The 17,557-nt window shown below is 39.3% G+C and overlaps 8 protein-coding genes across 8 annotated transcripts; 3 read left to right on the top strand and 5 right to left on the bottom strand.

Moving 5' to 3' along the window:
- Positions 1 to 328: 328 nt before the first annotated feature.
- On the top strand, positions 329 to 2,347 carry Tsp_00538 (ATP-dependent RNA helicase DDX19B). Its single transcript, XM_003376255.1, has 3 exons — positions 329 to 338; positions 913 to 2,036; positions 2,096 to 2,347. Exons 1-3 carry the CDS (start codon positions 329 to 331, stop codon positions 2,345 to 2,347), a joined length of 1,386 nt encoding a protein of 461 aa, XP_003376303.1.
- Positions 2,348 to 3,654: 1,307 nt separating this feature from the next.
- Positions 3,655 to 4,533, top strand: Tsp_00539 (hypothetical protein). The gene is made up of 3 exons (XM_003376254.1): positions 3,655 to 3,665; positions 3,781 to 3,948; positions 4,002 to 4,533. Exons 1-3 carry the CDS (start codon positions 3,655 to 3,657, stop codon positions 4,531 to 4,533), a joined length of 711 nt encoding a protein of 236 aa, XP_003376302.1.
- A 254-nt stretch (positions 4,534 to 4,787) lies between these two features.
- Tsp_00540 (putative cytidylate kinase) lies at positions 4,788 to 5,247 on the bottom strand. Its single transcript, XM_003376253.1, has 2 exons — positions 5,216 to 5,247; positions 4,788 to 5,058 (listed from the first exon to the last, which is right to left on the bottom strand). Exons 1-2 carry the CDS (start codon positions 5,245 to 5,247, stop codon positions 4,788 to 4,790), a joined length of 303 nt encoding a protein of 100 aa, XP_003376301.1.
- Positions 5,248 to 5,953: 706 nt separating this feature from the next.
- On the top strand, positions 5,954 to 6,952 carry Tsp_00541 (putative RNA recognition motif protein). The gene is made up of 6 exons (XM_003376252.1): positions 5,954 to 6,033; positions 6,119 to 6,178; positions 6,208 to 6,374; positions 6,441 to 6,474; positions 6,620 to 6,771; positions 6,861 to 6,952. Exons 1-6 carry the CDS (start codon positions 5,954 to 5,956, stop codon positions 6,950 to 6,952), a joined length of 585 nt encoding a protein of 194 aa, XP_003376300.1.
- A 1,226-nt stretch (positions 6,953 to 8,178) lies between these two features.
- Tsp_00542 (transcription elongation factor 1) lies at positions 8,179 to 8,617 on the bottom strand. The gene is made up of 2 exons (XM_003376251.1): positions 8,502 to 8,617; positions 8,179 to 8,314 (listed from the first exon to the last, which is right to left on the bottom strand). The coding sequence occupies exons 1-2, from the start codon at positions 8,615 to 8,617 to the stop codon at positions 8,179 to 8,181; spliced, it is 252 nt and encodes an 83-aa protein (XP_003376299.1).
- Positions 8,618 to 10,427: 1,810 nt separating this feature from the next.
- Positions 10,428 to 10,778, bottom strand: Tsp_00543 (protein kinase Rad3). The gene has a single exon (XM_003376250.1). The coding sequence runs from the start codon at positions 10,776 to 10,778 to the stop codon at positions 10,428 to 10,430; it is 351 nt and encodes a 116-aa protein (XP_003376298.1).
- A 40-nt stretch (positions 10,779 to 10,818) lies between these two features.
- On the bottom strand, positions 10,819 to 15,901 carry Tsp_00544 (hypothetical protein). Its single transcript, XM_003376249.1, is given in 20 exon segments — positions 10,819 to 11,292; positions 11,313 to 11,441; positions 11,522 to 11,688; positions 11,750 to 12,020; positions 12,115 to 12,330; positions 12,395 to 12,529; positions 12,600 to 12,755; positions 12,849 to 12,965; positions 13,038 to 13,137; positions 13,204 to 13,331; positions 13,392 to 13,515; positions 13,584 to 13,762; positions 13,821 to 13,923; positions 13,992 to 14,142; positions 14,197 to 14,308; positions 14,372 to 14,535; positions 14,594 to 14,744; positions 14,804 to 14,932; positions 14,993 to 15,580; positions 15,596 to 15,901. The coding sequence occupies 20 exon segments, from the start codon at positions 15,899 to 15,901 to the stop codon at positions 10,819 to 10,821; spliced, it is 3,900 nt and encodes a 1,299-aa protein (XP_003376297.1).
- On the bottom strand, positions 15,902 to 17,158 carry Tsp_00545 (putative FtsQ protein). Its single transcript, XM_003376248.1, has 5 exons — positions 17,085 to 17,158; positions 17,025 to 17,046; positions 16,778 to 16,969; positions 16,474 to 16,741; positions 15,902 to 16,437 (listed from the first exon to the last, which is right to left on the bottom strand). The coding sequence occupies exons 1-5, from the start codon at positions 17,156 to 17,158 to the stop codon at positions 15,902 to 15,904; spliced, it is 1,092 nt and encodes a 363-aa protein (XP_003376296.1).
- Between the last annotated feature and the right edge of the window lie 399 nt (positions 17,159 to 17,557).

Here is a 17,557-nt window from a genome sequence, read left to right as displayed (position 1 = left end):
TCGCATTTTCTTTGGCAGAGTTTAATACCATGGCCTTATTGACAGCTTCTTGTAGACTTATCACACTATGTTCCAAAAGGCGCGTGCGGATTTCGTTAGAGCTCATATTGTTTATAAGAGCGTCTCCAATCATCTCATCGTGATATTCTTCAGCGGTAACATTTTTATACTCGCAGTTCTTACTCTTCCAATAATTCACCGTCTCGTTGCTTCCTGGAGATAAATTCATATCTGGCAAAAATCACGTTTTTCAGTTTAACATAAATTTCGTTCATTTTCGCTATCACTTCGTCATAAGTCTTGCAGTCTTGCACGTATTCAAAATTAGATGCGGTTAGGTAGAGACGTAAGATATTCAATAGGTCCATCCCAGGTTTCACAGTCAGTTGAACAAAATCTTGGAATTGAATTAGCCAAAACTTCCATTCCTTTTCTGCGTCTGGGGCAATGGGATCCATAGCAAGTTTGTTCAAAGAGAGTGTCTTATTTATGATAACGAGCTGTCTAATAAATTGTAACGATTCACTCAAAAGCCGAGTTTTATTAGACAGAACGCAGGCAATATATGAGGTACAATCATAAGATAATGTTATAGTATCACGTAAGATTATCAGGTAATGCAACTGGGTTTACTGTACCCACTACAGATAATAATTTCAATAATAAAATATTTTTATTGACGATTTTTTATACTGTTTACTTCTAATTTTTTTAATATTTTTTTTTGTTTTCGTATTTTTTGTTAAGATGTTGTTTCGTATTCAGGATTTTGTATCCTTGATGTGTGATCTGTACTGTAATTAGTTTTGACACTGTCTTGTAAAAAGTGTAAAAGAAATATTAAACGATAAAATTTTGAATTTTTTCTATAACTACAAAATAAGGTGCGTTTATGCTATTGGGGGTTTTCAGTCACCGATGTTAATTGTTGTGTTTACAAGGTTCATTTGTTGCTTGTAGTGATGTCTCGAAATGCAGAAGGCGAGATAGTTTACAGCAAAAAGGAGATAGCACTTTTGAGAAAATTGATCAACGACACATTGGTGGACGATTCGAATTCCGTGTTCAAGATCGAAAGTCGTTACGGTCTGGTTTATAAAGCGGCAGCTCATTTTGAGCATCTGCCATTAAGCTATGATATATTGAAACAGTTATGCACTCACGGCTATTTCAAACCGTCGAAAATCCAAGCGACAAGCATGCAGTTCATGCTTGCCGATTCGCCGGTAGATGTGGCTATACAAAGTCAATCCGGCACCGGAAAAACGGTGGCTTTTGTGCTGTGCGTTCTGCAACGCTTGCAATTGGACAACCGTTGGCCCCAGTGTTTGTGCTTGGTTCCAACTTATGAATTGGCGGTTCAGGTTCGCGATGTTTTTTGTAAGTTGGGTTCATATTCCAACTCATTGTCCATTGCATTGGCTGCACGTTCTACGGATGCGACGGTCCCACCTCACGATCAACAGATCACTGATCAAGTGATTGTTGGAACTTCAGGCACGGTGATACGTTGGATGCATCAGTTGAAATGCTTCGATCCGAAAAAATTAAACACTTTCATTCTTGACGAAGCTGATTTGATGCTTAATTTGGGGTCGCAGATTATTCACATCATTCAAACTTTGCGAGCAGATTGTCAACGTCTACTTTTCTCAACGACGTATAATAATGCAGTGAGAAAACTGTTCCTTAACGTTGCGAAAGATCCTGTCACTATTACTGTGCAAAATGAAGGGCTTGTTTTGGATAATATCGAACAATTTTACATCAAATGTAAAACGAATGATGAAAAGCTCGAAGCGATCTGCAATTTCTACAGAACATTGGTTATTGGACAGTGTGTGATATTTTGTGAGACACGAAGTACTGCACACTGGCTGGCTGTTAAGATCCGTGCCAAGGGCCACCATGTAGCTGTATTATCAGGGGACATGGTCCTAGAACAGAGAGCACATGCAATTAAAAGATTTCGCAAAGGCGAGGACCGTATTTTAATCGCTACAAACCTCTGCTCTAAGGGAATTGATATTATCCAAGTGAATTATATAATTTTGTTATTAATTTCTTGTATCTTTAATTTCTTTGTAAAACATAGGTAAACATAGTTATTAATTTCGATCTTCCTCGCGCTACGGCTTTGGAAGTTGATATTGGTGAGTATATTCATCGTATTGGACATTGCGGTCGATTTGGTCGTCGTGGTCTTGCTTTCACCTTTATCACAGACAATGAAGGACTTTGTGGCGTTCAGATGATTGAATATTATTTGTCCAAACCAGTGAAGATGTTGGATCCGTTCGATCAGAAAAATTTAACTGATTTAAAGTCAAGTTTGTCTGTTACATAATGCAATTATTTAATCTGTTGTTTTTAAATTATTATTTAAACTTTCATAATTATTTATCATATTTTTGATTGAACTTGCACTGAAAATTGCTGAATGATAATTTGGAATTATTTGATGGTGATGATGGAAGAGTAATTGAAAGCCTATAAGTCTTATTTATGCTCTTTAATTTTAAATTAATTTTTATACATGAGTAATAGAGTGAATTTTTAGCATTATTCGATTTATTTCAGTGTCAACCGTTGACGGCATGCAATAATAATTTTTAATTAATTCATTCTTCTGTTTGCATTTCTATCACGTTATTCTTTAGATGTGCATAAAGCTTTTTTCAAAAGCGAAAGGTGTAAAACAATTAGAATAAACTTTTCATCTGATTTTGAAAACAATGTTATCAAAATGGTTACATTAACGCAGATGAACAATATTGAACTGATTAATATTTTTTACTTTTCAGTTATCAACTGCTTTGAATTGAAACATTTAAATTTTAATTAATTATTTTTAATTTCAAAATAAACAATATTTTATATTTTTATGGAATTTTTTCGAAAAAAATATGAATGTGCAGTTCCATTTTTATTAAAACAATTCTAATAGAAGTTGTTAATTGCAAACGCGATTTTATATAATATATTAATCATGATCATTACAAAGCATTATTGAATACTTATCCGTTTGGAATTGATTTCTTCTATTTTATCTTGATGTCATTTTAGAAATAAACATTTTAAAGTTAAGATTTGACTTTGTCACTTTCATGCAAAACTTGACATATAAATGTATTGACGGCCATTAGCTGCAAAGGTGCTGCTGATATGTTCGTTGCAAATATCTGCTGATAAATATTTTTGTTCAACAGAAGTGATCAAGTTGAAAACGTCGTGTTACAATGATACCGAGAAGCAGCTGGTACCAAAGACAAGCTTTGATAGCAACTGCCAACGTTTGCAGCAGTTTTCTGTTTTGTCTTCATCTGCACGTCCAACATGTAACTGTTTTTGTTTTGCTTTTTCGTTATGTCAGCTTGCTTGTTGGAATGATGAATTGCTACCTCGTTGAATCATCTGCCTTGCTAAAAATATACGAAACTCATCCCATGTGCAGTAATTATTCTTAACTGTGAAGATCAAAAAAGAAGATAGTAGGTGAGCGGAAAAGAAGAAAAATCGATATTCTCCTTTCTCAGTTTCTGCGCAAGCTAGTAGCGCAGTATTTTCGCTGTAGGTGAGAGCAATTTGAAATTTGCGCCGAGAGCTCTATAAAGACAACTTGCTTGATTATCAGGAGCAAACTGTTTCGTAGAAATGAATTGGTTGTAAAAATATTCAAAGTATTTTACATTTAAAAAATTATTTTCCATTATTAAAATTTTGTAATAATCTTGCTTCATTATTTAAAACAATTTTGTTTTACTGGTGTTCAAAATATAGTTGGCCCTTGAAATTCAGGGTTGTACGTTCCAGAGGAAACGGTGAATTTCCAATTTCCGCGAATACATTGCGATCCTGTTCATTCGGTTCGCTGATGCCTTATAGTCCTATGCAATTGCCTGTAAACTGCATGGAATGTTACGGGACGTTTACTGATTTGCAAGCTAAGTATTTATCATATTGTAACAGCCCTCGCCTGACGGTGATATTGTTTATTCCAGATCCGGCCGACGCGGGAGAGGAGCCGTGGGTCTGAACCCCGCCGCCATCGTCAAGAGGGCACGTCGCCAGCGGCGACATCCAACGGCACAGAACAGTGGAAGGAGCAGCCGCGGGTGGCTTCTGACGTCGTGCACTCATGACCTGACACGTCGTTATCCAATTATCTATTGTACGGCGTGGCGTCCGGTCATCGAGCTGAGGGCACGTCAGTCGATGATGATCCGTCGGGGCAGCAGATTAAAGCCCCCCCGTAATCAGCCGTTGATTTATGGAAGGGCCGCGAGCCAGGGGATTGTCAGCAAGACAATAGGGGGATCAAATTTCAGTCCACCCACCCCTGTGCCCCCTGCGTCGAGAGATTTCCTATATATAGGGGCGGTGAGGACCAATGGGGTTATAGAACAGCAAAGAGACCGTAGCGAACACTACTACCGAAGCTGCGAGTATGGACGAAGTGAAGAGTGCAGACGAAACGCCATCGAGGATGCAAGAACACGGGCCGGAAGAAAACCTGGAGAGCGACTGTTCTGACCGAAGTCCCGAACCCGGAACTGATCCGCCAACTTCACCCAGCGAGTCGTTACAATATATTTATTTTTTAACATACAACAGTATACAATTAATATACGCATAATAGTCTACAATGCAATTCTTAGCAATATAAGAGTCTAAATGGGGAGAGGGGGGGAGTGCGTTGCTGCATGCATGCTTGCCAGAAATGGATGGACTATCCGGCGCATTTTTTTTGAAAAACATTGTTATCAGAAGTTGTTTCTTCCTTTTTTTTATTTAATCGAGAATTTTCTGTCCGCAGTTATTTCCAAATCACGCTTAAACTTAATCACGCGAACCATATTTGAATCCGCTCCAAAAACATCATCTGCTGCATGCTTAAGTGTATGCAAGATTTTCACAATTTTTTCGAAAGTTAATTTTTCACTTACATCGGTGGCAATATCTTCATCAGCGTCTTTTTTTTCATCAGACGACGCAGTCATCTCCACAAAATCTACATCTGTTAGTTCACTCGATATGATCGGTTTACTATATTTGATTCTGATTTTTATAATATTGTTCGATAAGTATTTTTTATGATTTTATGCTTATATTCTTCATTGATAAGTATAGTTTGCGGCTGACGTTCAGCAGCAGCTGTACAATATATACGCAGAAGCAATAGTTAGTTGGTCGGTTAGACATTCCGCAAACCAACCGCTCATTTACAGTAGTCCTTTTTGAATTCATTTTTGTTTCTCTTATTAGTAGTGATTAATCAGCCTCTTGGTTGGGTAAGTGTTTATCATTACTCTTATTGAGTGGAACCTCACGAGTGAAAACCTTACACTGAACCTGCAGATCTACAGTATACATACAGTAAAATTTAAAAATAAGATGTTGCAATTTTCGGGTTTTGTTTGTATGATCTTAGCTTGATATTGGAAGGTAAACAATTAAGATCAGCTTCAGCATTTATGTTCACCGTTTTTCTGAAAGAGACCATATGTAAATTGTCATCAAAATGTAATAATATAAATGACTTTTTTCATTTACTCTGTTTCAAAATTATTTACTCCATCAAAAATCCGCCAATAGTCAAATCCGCGAGTTTTAAGCTCGCGAATTTCAAAAACCGATTGTATTTTCTGTATTGGGTTTTTATTTAAATATTCTCTGAACTCTGTATTTCAATTTATTGTTTTTCTATTTTACATTAAAAATATTTTTTAAATTAAATACATACCTGCACATCATGAAGATTACGATTTGAGAGTCGGTCTACGAGATATGGAGGGAACAATCTCACTTTGCTTTGCCTATAGACTCCCATTATAAATGTGCACTGCATGATAAAAGAAATTTGTTGTTTTAAATGATTATGTCGTTATGAGAAAGTTTTAATTAAAAAACTGCTAGCGAAACGGATGCAGCTCATGTTAAAAAACGATTTGAAATGCTGGTTCAGTGCTCATTATCAGTTGCTGTGTTCGGATTTGCGTTAACAGAAACTGTAAATGTACTAAATTTTGTTCAGTAAATATCATGTCGCTGTGTCACTTTTTCAGTATTTATAAATTTGTTTTCCTTAATAATTTTAATATTTTTTTAAATAATTTAGAAGTATTTTTTCTTGTGTTGACTGTGGCCATGTGACAGAAGTTTATGATTGGCAGTGCTCGTTTCGATTTTAACATTTCCGTATTTTAGCGAGGAAAACATGAGCGATTTTCATCGGGGACGTCGACATGGGAATTCACGTCCAGCACCACAGTACGAAAAAATGCATGGAAATCCAGTACAGCACAGAAGCTCTGGTCAATCGCATTCAGACTCTCATCATCGAAGTTCGAATTCAAGTGGCAACCGTAGTTTAGGTAGGATTAATTAGAACAAAAATGGTGTGAAGTCAGATGTTAAATTTTGAAAGAGTTTAGCTAAAGTCAAGGTTTCTAATCTTTCTCCAGCAGTGCATAAGTAAGTCCAGTTTTAATATTTAGAAGCACGTTTAATTTTTCTGAGTTGTTTTATTATTATACTTTGTATTATGAAAATATCTGAGATCAGGAAACATGAATGCCACTTTATTGTTTGTAACAATTACATCTCTTTTCAATTTAAGAGACGATTTACGCTTCGTTTTCCAAGAATTTGGAAAAGTGTTGCATATTGAAATGATTGTTGGAAATTTGCTTGTTAATGATATCTGTTATGCGATAATTGAATTTGATTCAATAAAATCTGCTGAAAAGGCTGTTTATGCAATGAATGAAGGTACTCGGAAATGATTTGCAACTGTTTAAATGGAATTTTTTCACATTAACACTGTTTTCTTTTCACTTAATAATATCCGTTTTCTTGAGGTGTTTTGGACAATCGGTTGGTTACGGTGGAAATGATTCCACCAGCAGATACAACTGAAAATACAGAACGTCACAAAAGGCACAGAATGTAAAAATCATGGATTTCAGAGATGGCACAAGGCTATCCTAAAAATTTTGCTCGGGGTTACGTTTGAGAGTAATTTTTATTAAAATGAAGAATTTATTTCCATTTACGTTTTCCATATAATTTATTTGCTTATATTATCATTATACTTTACAACTATATTTAATCAATTGCTGTCTGCTTTATGCATACAAACAACATATATATGCAGTTTGTTTGTTATGCGATGCTGGAATAAATGTTTTATTATTATATTTATTTTGACATCTTTGACTTTGAATATTTAGATAATGTATGAGAATAATAAAAATATTTTGAAAATTGTCTTTTAATCAATTTATAAATGCTTAATATTTGAACAAAACTTACTTAGGAAATATTGTCTAATATGATGCAATGTTTTTACTTTTACTTTCGTCGTCAAAAGAAACTGCGAAAATAATTTTAACCGATTTATTTGTTAGAGAAATGTTTCTCTTTGAACAAAGAAATAAGCAGACGTTTGAAACTGCATGATCTTCAGCATCTTCAGTACGCCAAAATGCACAGCAATTTCCACAAATTTCAGCTTGACATTCCGTATTTGTAGTGCAGCTTTTCAATTTTTCAAATATTACCGATTAATATATTTTTTCTTCAAAATTTTATACGCCAATGTTAAGCATTTTTGCAAATCAATTCACATTTGCAGTTGATAATTTTTTTGTCGCATAATTAACAAACTTAATTATGCCATGTCACGGACAAAGCTGGAAATTTTTTTGCAGATGACCTTTGAAAAGAAAGAAAAAAGGACAATTTCTTCTACGGTAAATATATTCAGAATTGTTAATTGTGTTGCAAATGCAACTTTGAAAAGAATACAACGACAATAATACCATTTTTGTTCAAAGTACTACAATGGATAAAATCAGCAAATAGTAATGCTAGTGAATGACAAGCAATAGTGTTTTCGTCTTCAATTGTAATTCACGTCATGGTAAAACATTTTCTACAGAAAATTTTGCGTGCATGCACTAGGTCAAAGCAACAAGCAAAGAGACAATTTTACTAATGCGAAATTCTTTCAACAAAACATTTATACAGTTTATCATAAATACATATGAAAATATTAATAACATATATCGACTTAAAAGACCAGCAAGTCGACTATATTCGATAATAAATAATACAGCGAATAAACGGTAAAGTCAAAGTTTTGCTTTTCCGTTGATCAGAAACGGCTCATCATCATCACTGGTTAGCTTGTTCGCAAGCGTCAATCCAATCGTTGTACACGTCGATCGGTTCCAACAAATAGTTGATGTGGGTTTGGTACGTTTCACCGCAAACGTAGCAAATTATTGTCCCAATGTTACGATCGCGATCCCTACAAATTTGTTCAAAATACAAATTATCTCAACTGGAAACATTTAAGTAAAAAGTTCTAGAAGTTTTTTTTATTAATATTACAAAAATTGAACAGAATTTTCAAAATATAAATCAGCGACGTCCTATTCTAGATGTTTAATAACTTGTTGAGCGGAATGCAACAAACAACATTTCGGGTAACTTACATTTTACATTCGCAGCTGTCTTGGTGATTGCAAAATGGACAATTAAAGCGAGTACTCAGCGGTTGTACCAGTTTTGCACGAGCTGGTGGCTTGCGTTTGCTGCGACGCTTGCCCATGATAAGACACCCTTTACACTGAAAATTAACAGTAGAAATATTGATGGCAGCAAGTACCGTACAGTATGAAAATCAAGTATTATAAAAATAACCCAATTTCATTAGAACGCATAGTTGACAACACAGCGACATTTTATAATATTTTTATAAAATGTTATTAGATTGAAAATGCAAAAAAACAAGAATAAAAATATAAGTAAAAAATTTTTACTTTCAAGCTGCACACGTCATGCGCTAAAGTAAACAAAACTTCTAAATGATAATTGTCAGTTCAAAAAAAGAAAAAGACACTAACAAAGTTCACTTAACGCAATTCTTATAGCAACAAGCAAAGTGCCTACTTTTTGTGCAAAAAAACTGCTGTAATTTTCATTCGTTCCCGGAAATGATTGGAATTTCTCGACAAACCCTGCTTGCTGATGATCAAATTTGGATTGCTGCTTCAGTTGAACGACGTGATTTAGCCGGCATTATTGACTGATCTGATTTGATTTGATTGAAAATAATTGAAATATCAAAGCACAAGAAGCAACAGAGCAATGGATGGCCAATCAAGCTCCGCTTCAGGACAAACAAATTTCAGTGCTGCGCTTGATTTGTCGAGATAAATTTGTGTACATCAACGCCCAGACCACTGTTTGAGCAAGTGTGAATTCTGTGAGTTGAGATAATAATATTTTATTGACTTATTTTTCAGAAGCATATTTTCTTCACAATAAAAGTGAATAGAAATTGTTGCTTTTAGAAATATACATTTGAAGTATAAACAACAGCCTTTTCGCAACCATTAAAAAATAAAGTGTCAGCAGCATCAATCAATTTGTACAGTATGGAAAAGCACACCAATGATTATAATTTTAAAATGCAAAAACATGAAAAACAACAACACGAAATCTTTTTTTCATTTTCGTGAAACAAGCACATCATCGTCGTCGTGCTGGTTGCAATGTCAACGCTCAGACGTTGTTGTACACACATATATAATATATAGCTCGCTTTGTGTGAAATTCTGTTGCATAAATTGATCAAGAATCAAAAAAATAAATTAATTGATGTTGTTAAAATTGTAATTTAAAAAGAAAGTCAATTTAAAATTATCAATTAATTTAATTTGTAATAACTATGCATTTGATCATCGTTTCAGTTGTCAATGTTGTGCTTTTCAAAGCCTCCTTCATTCACGCAAGCTTCAGAGCTATGTTACGACAGAGTTGGAGAGAACAAATTTCCATAGCAGATGAACAAACAACCAAACCAATTTATATATACATAAATAAACAAGTTGTTGATTTTAATTGGTATCTTTCTTTTATTTTTACCACATACGTATGAGCTGTAACCAAAGGAAAAAAAGTCCAATGAGGTATAATAGTAGTGGAGCCATGAAAATATGAGATAAAATTTTAGAAAAACAGAAAAAAAGAACATCATTCATTTTCATTATCCAATCATCAGCTTTGTATGGACAAATTAGGCAGCAGACCGTTTTCTGGTCGTCGTGGTCACGTCAACTCTACACAGGACAACTATGCATAATAATTATTCATTGTAGTATTATTAGTTTTGAAATTAAAAAAAAGTTCCAAAAAAAGCAAAACCAAAGAAGAAAAAAAATAAATAGAAAGCATAGAAATTTTTATCACAGAAAAAGGTAGAACAACAATTTTTGTAAAGCAACAACAAGAAGAGTAACAAGAACAACAAGAACAAGTAATAAATAATCAAACAGCAATAGCAAGCAAGAGGAAGAGTTTATTTGAATTTTCGCTCGCTCGCCTGCTGTTGGTGGGTTGCAGTTGCAGGTTGAATTTCACATGAAAGCGGCCCATCCAATGTACATTTGACAGAGCAGCTTTTTGTCCATCGCTTGGCGGATCAAATGGGCAACTTGCCCTTCGACACTCAACGGCAGACCGTAGGCCGAGTCCAAGCTGGCTTTGACGCTACCCTTGAGGCGAGTTTCGATGTTCTGCAAGTGTTCTCGGGCTTTGTCCTCGCCGGCTGTGGGCCGGGGCTTGTTGCTGTTGCGGGTCCACTCGACCAGCGGGTCGTGGAGGAACGTCTCCAACACCGACCGAAGCATGCCGCGACGTTCGCGCATCACCTGCATGGTCAGCTCGCAGCACTTCCTGAACGCCCCCTCGCAGCCGAGCGGTCCCATGGCGTCGATCATGTTGTGGGTCAGACGGAACGGCACCAGTTCAGGCCATTCCAAATCTTCGCCCTTGTTGAACAAGCAGTTGAAGTCGACGTGAACCACGTCGCCGGTGGTCGAGTCGATCAGTATGTTTTCGCCGTGGCGGTCGCCCAAGCCGAGCACATAGCCGACCATGCTCATCACGGCGGCCGTGCGCACGAAGTTCGTCCTCGCCTGGTACCATTCGGTCGGGTCGGCGAACCTGTAGCCGAACCAGCGGCTCAACACTGGCGGATGTCGTTTCAGCAGCACCGTTTCGAAAATTTCCAACTTTTTCCCCAACGAGTCGGTCTTGCGTGCCATGGCCGACTGCAATTCGCGCGAATGCATCGAACCGCCGAGCTCCTTGTACAATTTGCCCAATATGTGACGCAGACCTTCCAAATTGTTCACCCACTCCACCAGGCCGCAGTCGTGGCTCAGCGGAATAACCGTGTAGGTGCGGATGCGAAGCTGTCGCTTTCTCGACTCGGCATTTCTAAGCAGACAAGTGTTCACCAGATTGTTGAATTCCATCAACCGCTTGTCGAGACGCAGGTCATCTTTCGCTTTGCACATCATCGGATATGTTTTTCCGTCGGTGCAGACGATCAAAATTTTCTTCGGTTTTTGCAACGAGCTCAGTATCTTGAACAACATTAATGAGAAATTTCAATGAACAATAATAATCAATCAATCAATCAATCAACTTTTCTATTCACATCTACCTCGACCGTATCGGCAAAGCCTGCAATATAGACCGGTTGTATTGGAAATGAAGTCCCAACTGGCTTTTGATCCGAACAGGCAGAATTCGAAAGCTTCAACACTGACATATTTATATCCATCATCGACTGCATTGGCAATATTATCGGCGGTCGAGAAGCACGTCGATCTGTATGTATAAAGTATGATCAAACATGGCCAATTCAAATATTGCCGGAAAAAAAGTTTACTGGAAAAGTAGGAATTCAATTTTGGAAAATCTTGACTCATGCTCAGCGAAAGTCGCCTTGCACCGGCAGCGGAATAGCATAATTTTTTCAACAATTCCAAAAATTCCGTCATATCCTCGAGCAGCGGTTTGACACGCGCGTTCAGTGCCATCGCTTTTTCATAAACCTCTTTGCAAGCTTGACGTCGCTGTGGATTGGTCGACGTCGCCACTGACAAACTCATCCACAAACCTTGCTGCGGAAATGTGGCGATCACTCTGGCAATGATTGTCTTGAAGAAAAAATTAAAATTTCAAAAAAGATAAATATATATGTGTTTTTTAAAATAAAAATTGGTTGATTTTTCAAGTAAAAAATTTATTTACCTTCAAAATTTCTGCTGTACTGTCGGCCGGATGACAAACACGCGAAATTAGCTGCGAAAAGCAAGAATAGAACAGTTGAACGGGAAGTTCGTCGCTCAATTGTCGAACAATTTTATTCAACGAATTCAACAATTCCATCTTTTGACCATTGTCCGACTCGGACAGACCAACATCCGCATCTCGATCCCCTTTGCTCTTGGTCTGTTTTTGGTGAAGCTAAACAACAAACAAATCGAACCAAGCAATTATGTATTAGCAAAACGAAACAAGAAACACAAACTCGGGCAGTGCTGTCTAACCAAAGTGTCAGCAAGCGTGGCATGGAATGATGCAAATTTTTCAAACCGTATTTAAGTGATTTACCGTACGACGAGACCATTTTCGGCAATACAATATGATAACTATGCCTGTAGCTCTTGAAAAATAAAACACAACAACAATAAGAAAAAATTAATAAAGAATCAAATTATTCAACATCAGCATACGTGAGTTTGTGCAATTTGATCCAAATGGACGGCCGTATTGTAATAACCTTGTTCGTTATCTGGACAAGTGTTCAACAATTTTTTGTACAAATCCAACACTTCGAATGCATCACGCGACGACGAATCTCGAGCATAATTTGCCAACAGCAACTGCGCCTGAACAAGAAAATAGTTAATTAATTTGTGGAGAAAGGAAGAATTGAAATTTGAATTTATTTCAACATCTATATATAAAATATGGTAACAGACTTTTGCAAAAAGTGGCCTGTGTTCGTCGGCTTCGGCTTGATTGGGTGAAATGAACAGTTTGGAAAATCGACTACTGATACCATTTTCGAGACAACTCAACGCTTCGCCTTGTTCGTTCTGAATTGATAAATTATGAATTATTAATGTTGCAAGTGGACAAAAAGAAAAAAAATTTTTTTCCCCAAGCACCTTCAACCACAGCAATTTCGCTTCTTCGACAAATACGGCGTCGAAATTTTTACCCTTTACCTTCGCCAAATAGCTCCATGCGGACTGCAAATGACCCGCTCTGAAAGTATATAGAAAAAAACTAATATCCTATATTTACTTATTATTTTTTCAATCACTTTCTTACTTTCTGGCCACTTTGGCGCTGCGTAACCACGAACTGCCGATCATTTCGATCGTTTCATCACAACGAGGCCAAAAGTCAAGCAGCTGACGTCTCAACTCCAGCACAGGGTGACGCACGTTGGACGAATGCTTTAAATATAAATAATTTAACAAACAAACAAACAAACAAATTTATCAATAAATATAAACCTGCAACAATTTCAATCGACTATCCCAACAGTGTCCCAAGTTTGTCAACACTGCATTGGGATCTTCTTCGCCAGCACGACCAACTTGTTCCAAAAATTGCTGCACTTCGTACAACTGATGCAACCTGCAAAAATACGATGAATCATCGCTTTGAAAAATCAACAATAAATAAACAAGCACGTTTCGGATTACTTCAAAACTGAACCGTAGATTCTCTCGTAGCTAGCAAAGTCCATCATTGCAACGCTGATTTCGTCCATGATTCTCGACCGAACAGCGCTCATTTCCGCTTGAAATGAATCACATTTGCGCTCTTTGACGCACAGCATCAATCGTCCCAAATCCGCATCCCAACCAACCGAAGATGGATGCTATTTTTTTCAAAAAAATTTATTAATAATAAAACATTACAAATAAATAGAGATAAACATTTATTTCTACTTCATCAATTTCTTGTTTCAACAGATCCCAGCTTTGCAATCGACGTAGCGTTTCTGCCCGACACAAATGCAAACGCTCGGACCATTCTTTGCTGAAATTGAATCCAACAGCAAGGGAATAATTTTCAATTAAAAAAATTTTTTGTTTTTTTTAAAATACTTTTCAGATCGAAGACCGTCGATGTAACGCAGAGATACGGTCACTTGATTCAACTTCAGCATGCACTGAACGAAAGCAATGTGATTGGACAAGTCGTCCGGATACGCGTCCGTAACTGCTTCGTGATACGGTAGTGCATCGTGATAATTGCCTGTAGATGAAAATTGTTCCAAAAAACAAACAAAAACAAACAAACAAATAATACCTATAGATTCGTAAGTTAAAATGTACTCGTGTAAGGTAGGCTTGCCGTGAGCAATTCTGAAAGTCAACGACCCTTTCACTGCATCAACATCTTCCAAATAAGCGTACAATTTCTGAAAGTTAATGGTGTCTTAAATACCATAAAATAGTCAGTTGAACACAACTGGCAAAAATACTTGAAGAAACGGCATGTGCTCTTCAATGTTAGCATTGGAACTGTCCAAATACATCTCGTAATACATCAACGATCTGGTGTAGGCGTTGCAAAGCATCGCGCATTCGGCGAGCAAATTTTTCGGAATGGAATTCAAAAAATTCATAATATACCCTCTTTCGGTATCTAAAAAAGAAGTAAACAAATTAATGGAATAAACAACAAAAATTAAATAAAAGGATACCTTTTTCAGGCCAAGCACGAGCACGGTTAGCCCATTTGCGCAGAAAATCCGTAGAGCTGAAGACAACTTGACAAGCGGCGCTGCAAAACGACTTTTCCAAATTGTTCTTTTCATTGAACGAATGCAACACTTTGAGAACTTCGTTCAATACCTTGATTTTTTAAAATAAAAATTAATTAACATAATCAATCAAGTTTCTCTTCATTCAACCTCGTCAAAGTCATTTTCGATGACTTTTTGAAACAAAACATGCGGCAACAAGAAATGAGCAAATCCGACCTCGTATTCGGTCATCACGGCGACGGTTTTGTAAAATCGACCGGCAGTTTCGTTTTTGATCTGGAAATTTTTATAATATTTATTTTAAAAAAAGTAAAAAAAAATAAATAAATACAGTACATTACCGTTTTCACCAGGACCGAGATCCAACTTTGCAACCAAATTTTCATGTTGCAGCCAAAGGGGGTGCCGAAGATTGGACGCTGGTCGATGGTGGCATTTTTCCTGGCCCGGAACCGATAGCTGGTGGTGAGCAACGGTGAAATGAGCGTCTGGACGTGGGTGGGCAAAATTGCCCAGAGCAAGCCGGCGCTGGTCTGCGAGGTGTCCTTGTCTTGGGCGCAGTTGAAAAAATTCAACACTTCTTGAATGGTGCAACTGCAGGCGTCGTACAAAAAGCCGTCCGTGGCGGCGGTCATGTATTTCGCCAGTTCGACGAGCACCGTGGCGCCGAAGCGCGAATTGTAGTCGGCGCTGAAGTCGGCGTAGAGCAGCGGCTGCGACACGTCGGCTTCGGGACGACGGTCGAGCGCCGGCAGACGGCCCGGGTCGAGCGCACCGAGTTGGCCCAGAGCCGACGCGGCGAGCAGACGAACCGACTCGTCGCCGGCGCGTACGCAGTGCATCAGCGCGACGTGCAGGCGGGCGACGGTCGCGTCGACGACGTCGGCACCCGCCAGACGGCGCGCCAGTTCCACATCGCGGCGTCTAAGCACGCCGGACAGGCTGACCAGACAGCGTCGTCGGATGTCGGCGCTTTCCGATCCAAGTAGCAGAGCCGAACAGCGCGCCAGAGCCGTCTCGAGCGGCCAGTCGGCGCAAGCGTCGGGGCGGCGCAGACGGCGCAGCAGCGCCACTGGTGCGCGACACTGCTGCTCCCCTTCGAGCAGTAGAAACGCCAACGCGTCGAGTTCGTCTCCGACCAACGCGGCTCGTTGTTCGAACAAAAAATTCAAAATCGACTCGTTGTAATCCATCGACTTCCGCTGCTGTGCTTCGTCGGGTTGTGCTTGTGGTTGTTCTTCGCATTCAAACAATGGTAACATGGTCAACACTGCCGACAGCAGAATATCTTTGAGCGCGTCGTCGCGCAAATGGGTGAAAAATGTGTGCCAAGCTCGGGAACAGAGTTGTCGAAATTGGGCATCTTGGACCGCCAACGCGGACCGCAACGTGGACAACACTTTCAACTTGGCCTGGTCGAGAATCTGACCGCCGCACATCAGCATCAAACAGTCGAGACTGTTCAAAGCGACGAGCTTGTCTCGCACTGGATCGCCGCTGCGAAATTTCTCTTCGAACTTGATCAACACGCCCAAGATGCGCGGCTTGATGAAGCCGATCACTTCGGCTTCGGCCGCGCTGGCGCTGACGTCCGGCGGACGGCCGAAATTGTGGACGATGGTCAACAGCATGCGCAGCACGCGTTCCACGTTCAACGACAAGTGCAACAACAGCTCGTTGACGCACGAATACAAATCCCACGACAAATAGGTGGCCACTGTCCAGCGTTGGCCACCACCGCCACCGCCGACCGACGAAAAGCCCCTCTTTCGGCCAGCCGGCTCGACACTACCTTCGCGTTCGATGAACTCGAATACCCGTTCCACTTGATCGTTGGGCAACTCGTTGAGCGTGATCGTCAGCACGACGTGTCTGAAATTGCAGGCGAGCAGACAGTGACGATTGGTGCCCAACAGTTTGGCGACGACCACGTGGGCCCGGCTCGCCTCGTTCGACCGTTCGATCATCAGCCAAGGCACCAGGTGGCGCACGCTGCTCTGAACGAACTGCGCCACCTGGCGTTCGCCGTAGTCGAACAGCACGGCCGCGTTGCGCAGAATGCAGCCGACCTCGTCGCTGCTCGCCCTATCGCCGTGACTTTCGCGCAACACGTCGCAACACAGGCGAACCAAGTGGCGGCCGATTGGACAGCCGAACCGTACGTGCAAGCGTTTGGGAGTTGTGCCCCGCATAAGGCAGACATCCTTCAACGTTTCGGCCGCAAGTCTGAGCAGACTGTCGCCGCCAACTTGGGCCAGTGTGAAAATCGTGAACCGCACAATCGCGTGTTCGTAAAGTGCCTCTCTGGCGTACCTTGAAAAGTCAAGAAACAAAATTACAACTTCAATAAACAAACAAACAAACAAACAATAATCACTTTGCCGTCTCTCCTAAATAATACAACAACGACTGGCTGGAATGTTCAAACTCGCCCGTTTGCACTCGACTCAACGCACTTTTGATCGATTCCACAAATTCATCGTTGTCAATCAACGCGGTCATCAAGCCAATGCAAATGCTTTTTTAAAAAAATTATACAAATGAAAAAAAAGACAAATAAAAAGCAGTCCTGCATACCTGCATTTCTTCCTGACTGACAAATCTTCGAAATCTATCAAAAAGCACGTCTTTTGGTAAATTTCAAAAACTTCATTTTCCGTCAAATTGCAATGGACAAGAACAACACGAATCAAATCCAACAAAGCCAAATCTAGAAATTTGGCAAAGTCAGTTTTGCAAAGGAAAAAACAACTAAGCTTGCAGCAAGCTCACATTCATTGGCTAATTTTGCCTCGGAGATACGGTCGAACAGGAACCTAGTGGGGCAGAACGTCGGCATATACTTGGCAAAGCTGTCGTGGTCAATTTTCAAAAATTCACCAGAGCAACATCTGCACTTTG

Source organism: Trichinella spiralis (genome assembly GCF_000181795.1).
Source record: "Trichinella spiralis strain ISS 195 chromosome Unknown Scfld4, whole genome shotgun sequence".
Lineage (NCBI taxonomy): Eukaryota > Metazoa > Nematoda > Enoplea > Trichinellida > Trichinellidae > Trichinella > Trichinella spiralis.
This window is presented reverse-complemented; position numbering and strand designations above follow the sequence as displayed.

Excerpts from the sequence above, each read along its gene's own strand:
- Tsp_00538 (XM_003376255.1), top strand. Across the intron at positions 2,037-2,095 it reads AGGGAATTGATATTATCCAA|GTAAACATAGTTATTAATTT; the intron begins GTGAATTATATA and ends TGTAAAACATAG.
- Tsp_00539 (XM_003376254.1), top strand. Across the intron at positions 3,949-4,001 it reads TTTACTGATTTGCAAGCTAA|ATCCGGCCGACGCGGGAGAG; the intron begins GTATTTATCATA and ends TGTTTATTCCAG.
- Tsp_00540 (XM_003376253.1), bottom strand. The coding sequence starts at position 5,247 with ATGAATTCAAAAAGGACTACTGTAAATGAGCG. Across the intron at positions 5,059-5,215 it reads AGGACTACTGTAAATGAGCG|AATCAAATATAGTAAACCGA; the intron begins GTTGGTTTGCGG and ends TATAAAAATCAG.
- Tsp_00541 (XM_003376252.1), top strand. The coding sequence starts at position 5,954 with ATGCTGGTTCAGTGCTCATTATCAGTTGCTGTGTTCGGATTTGCGTTA. Across the intron at positions 6,034-6,118 it reads AATGTACTAAATTTTGTTCA|AAGTATTTTTTCTTGTGTTG; the intron begins GTAAATATCATG and ends TAAATAATTTAG. Across the intron at positions 6,475-6,619 it reads CTTTCTCCAGCAGTGCATAA|AGACGATTTACGCTTCGTTT; the intron begins GTAAGTCCAGTT and ends TTTCAATTTAAG.
- Tsp_00542 (XM_003376251.1), bottom strand. The coding sequence starts at position 8,617 with ATGGGCAAGCGTCGCAGCAAACGCAAGCCACCAGCTCGTGCAAAACTG. Across the intron at positions 8,315-8,501 it reads GACAGCTGCGAATGTAAAAT|GGATCGCGATCGTAACATTG; the intron begins GTAAGTTACCCG and ends ACAAATTTGTAG.
- Tsp_00543 (XM_003376250.1), bottom strand. The coding sequence starts at position 10,778 with ATGGGACCGCTCGGCTGCGAGGGGGCGTTCAGGAAGTGCTGCGAGCTG.
- Tsp_00544 (XM_003376249.1), bottom strand. The coding sequence starts at position 15,901 with ATGCGAAGAACAACCACAAGCACAACCCGACGAAGCACAGCAGCGGAA. Across the intron at positions 12,966-13,037 it reads CGAAATTGCTGTGGTTGAAG|AACGAACAAGGCGAAGCGTT; the intron begins GTGCTTGGGGAA and ends TTATCAATTCAG. Across the intron at positions 12,530-12,599 it reads ATCAAATTGCACAAACTCAC|AGCTACAGGCATAGTTATCA; the intron begins GTATGCTGATGT and ends TTATTTTTCAAG.
- Tsp_00545 (XM_003376248.1), bottom strand. The coding sequence starts at position 17,158 with ATGACCGCGTTGATTGACAACGATGAATTTGTGGAATCGATCAAAAGT. Across the intron at positions 16,970-17,024 it reads GAGACGGCAAAGTGATTATT|GTACGCCAGAGAGGCACTTT; the intron begins GTTTGTTTGTTT and ends TGACTTTTCAAG. Across the intron at positions 16,438-16,473 it reads CCAACGATCAAGTGGAACGG|CCGGCTGGCCGAAAGAGGGG; the intron begins GTATTCGAGTTC and ends GGTAGTGTCGAG.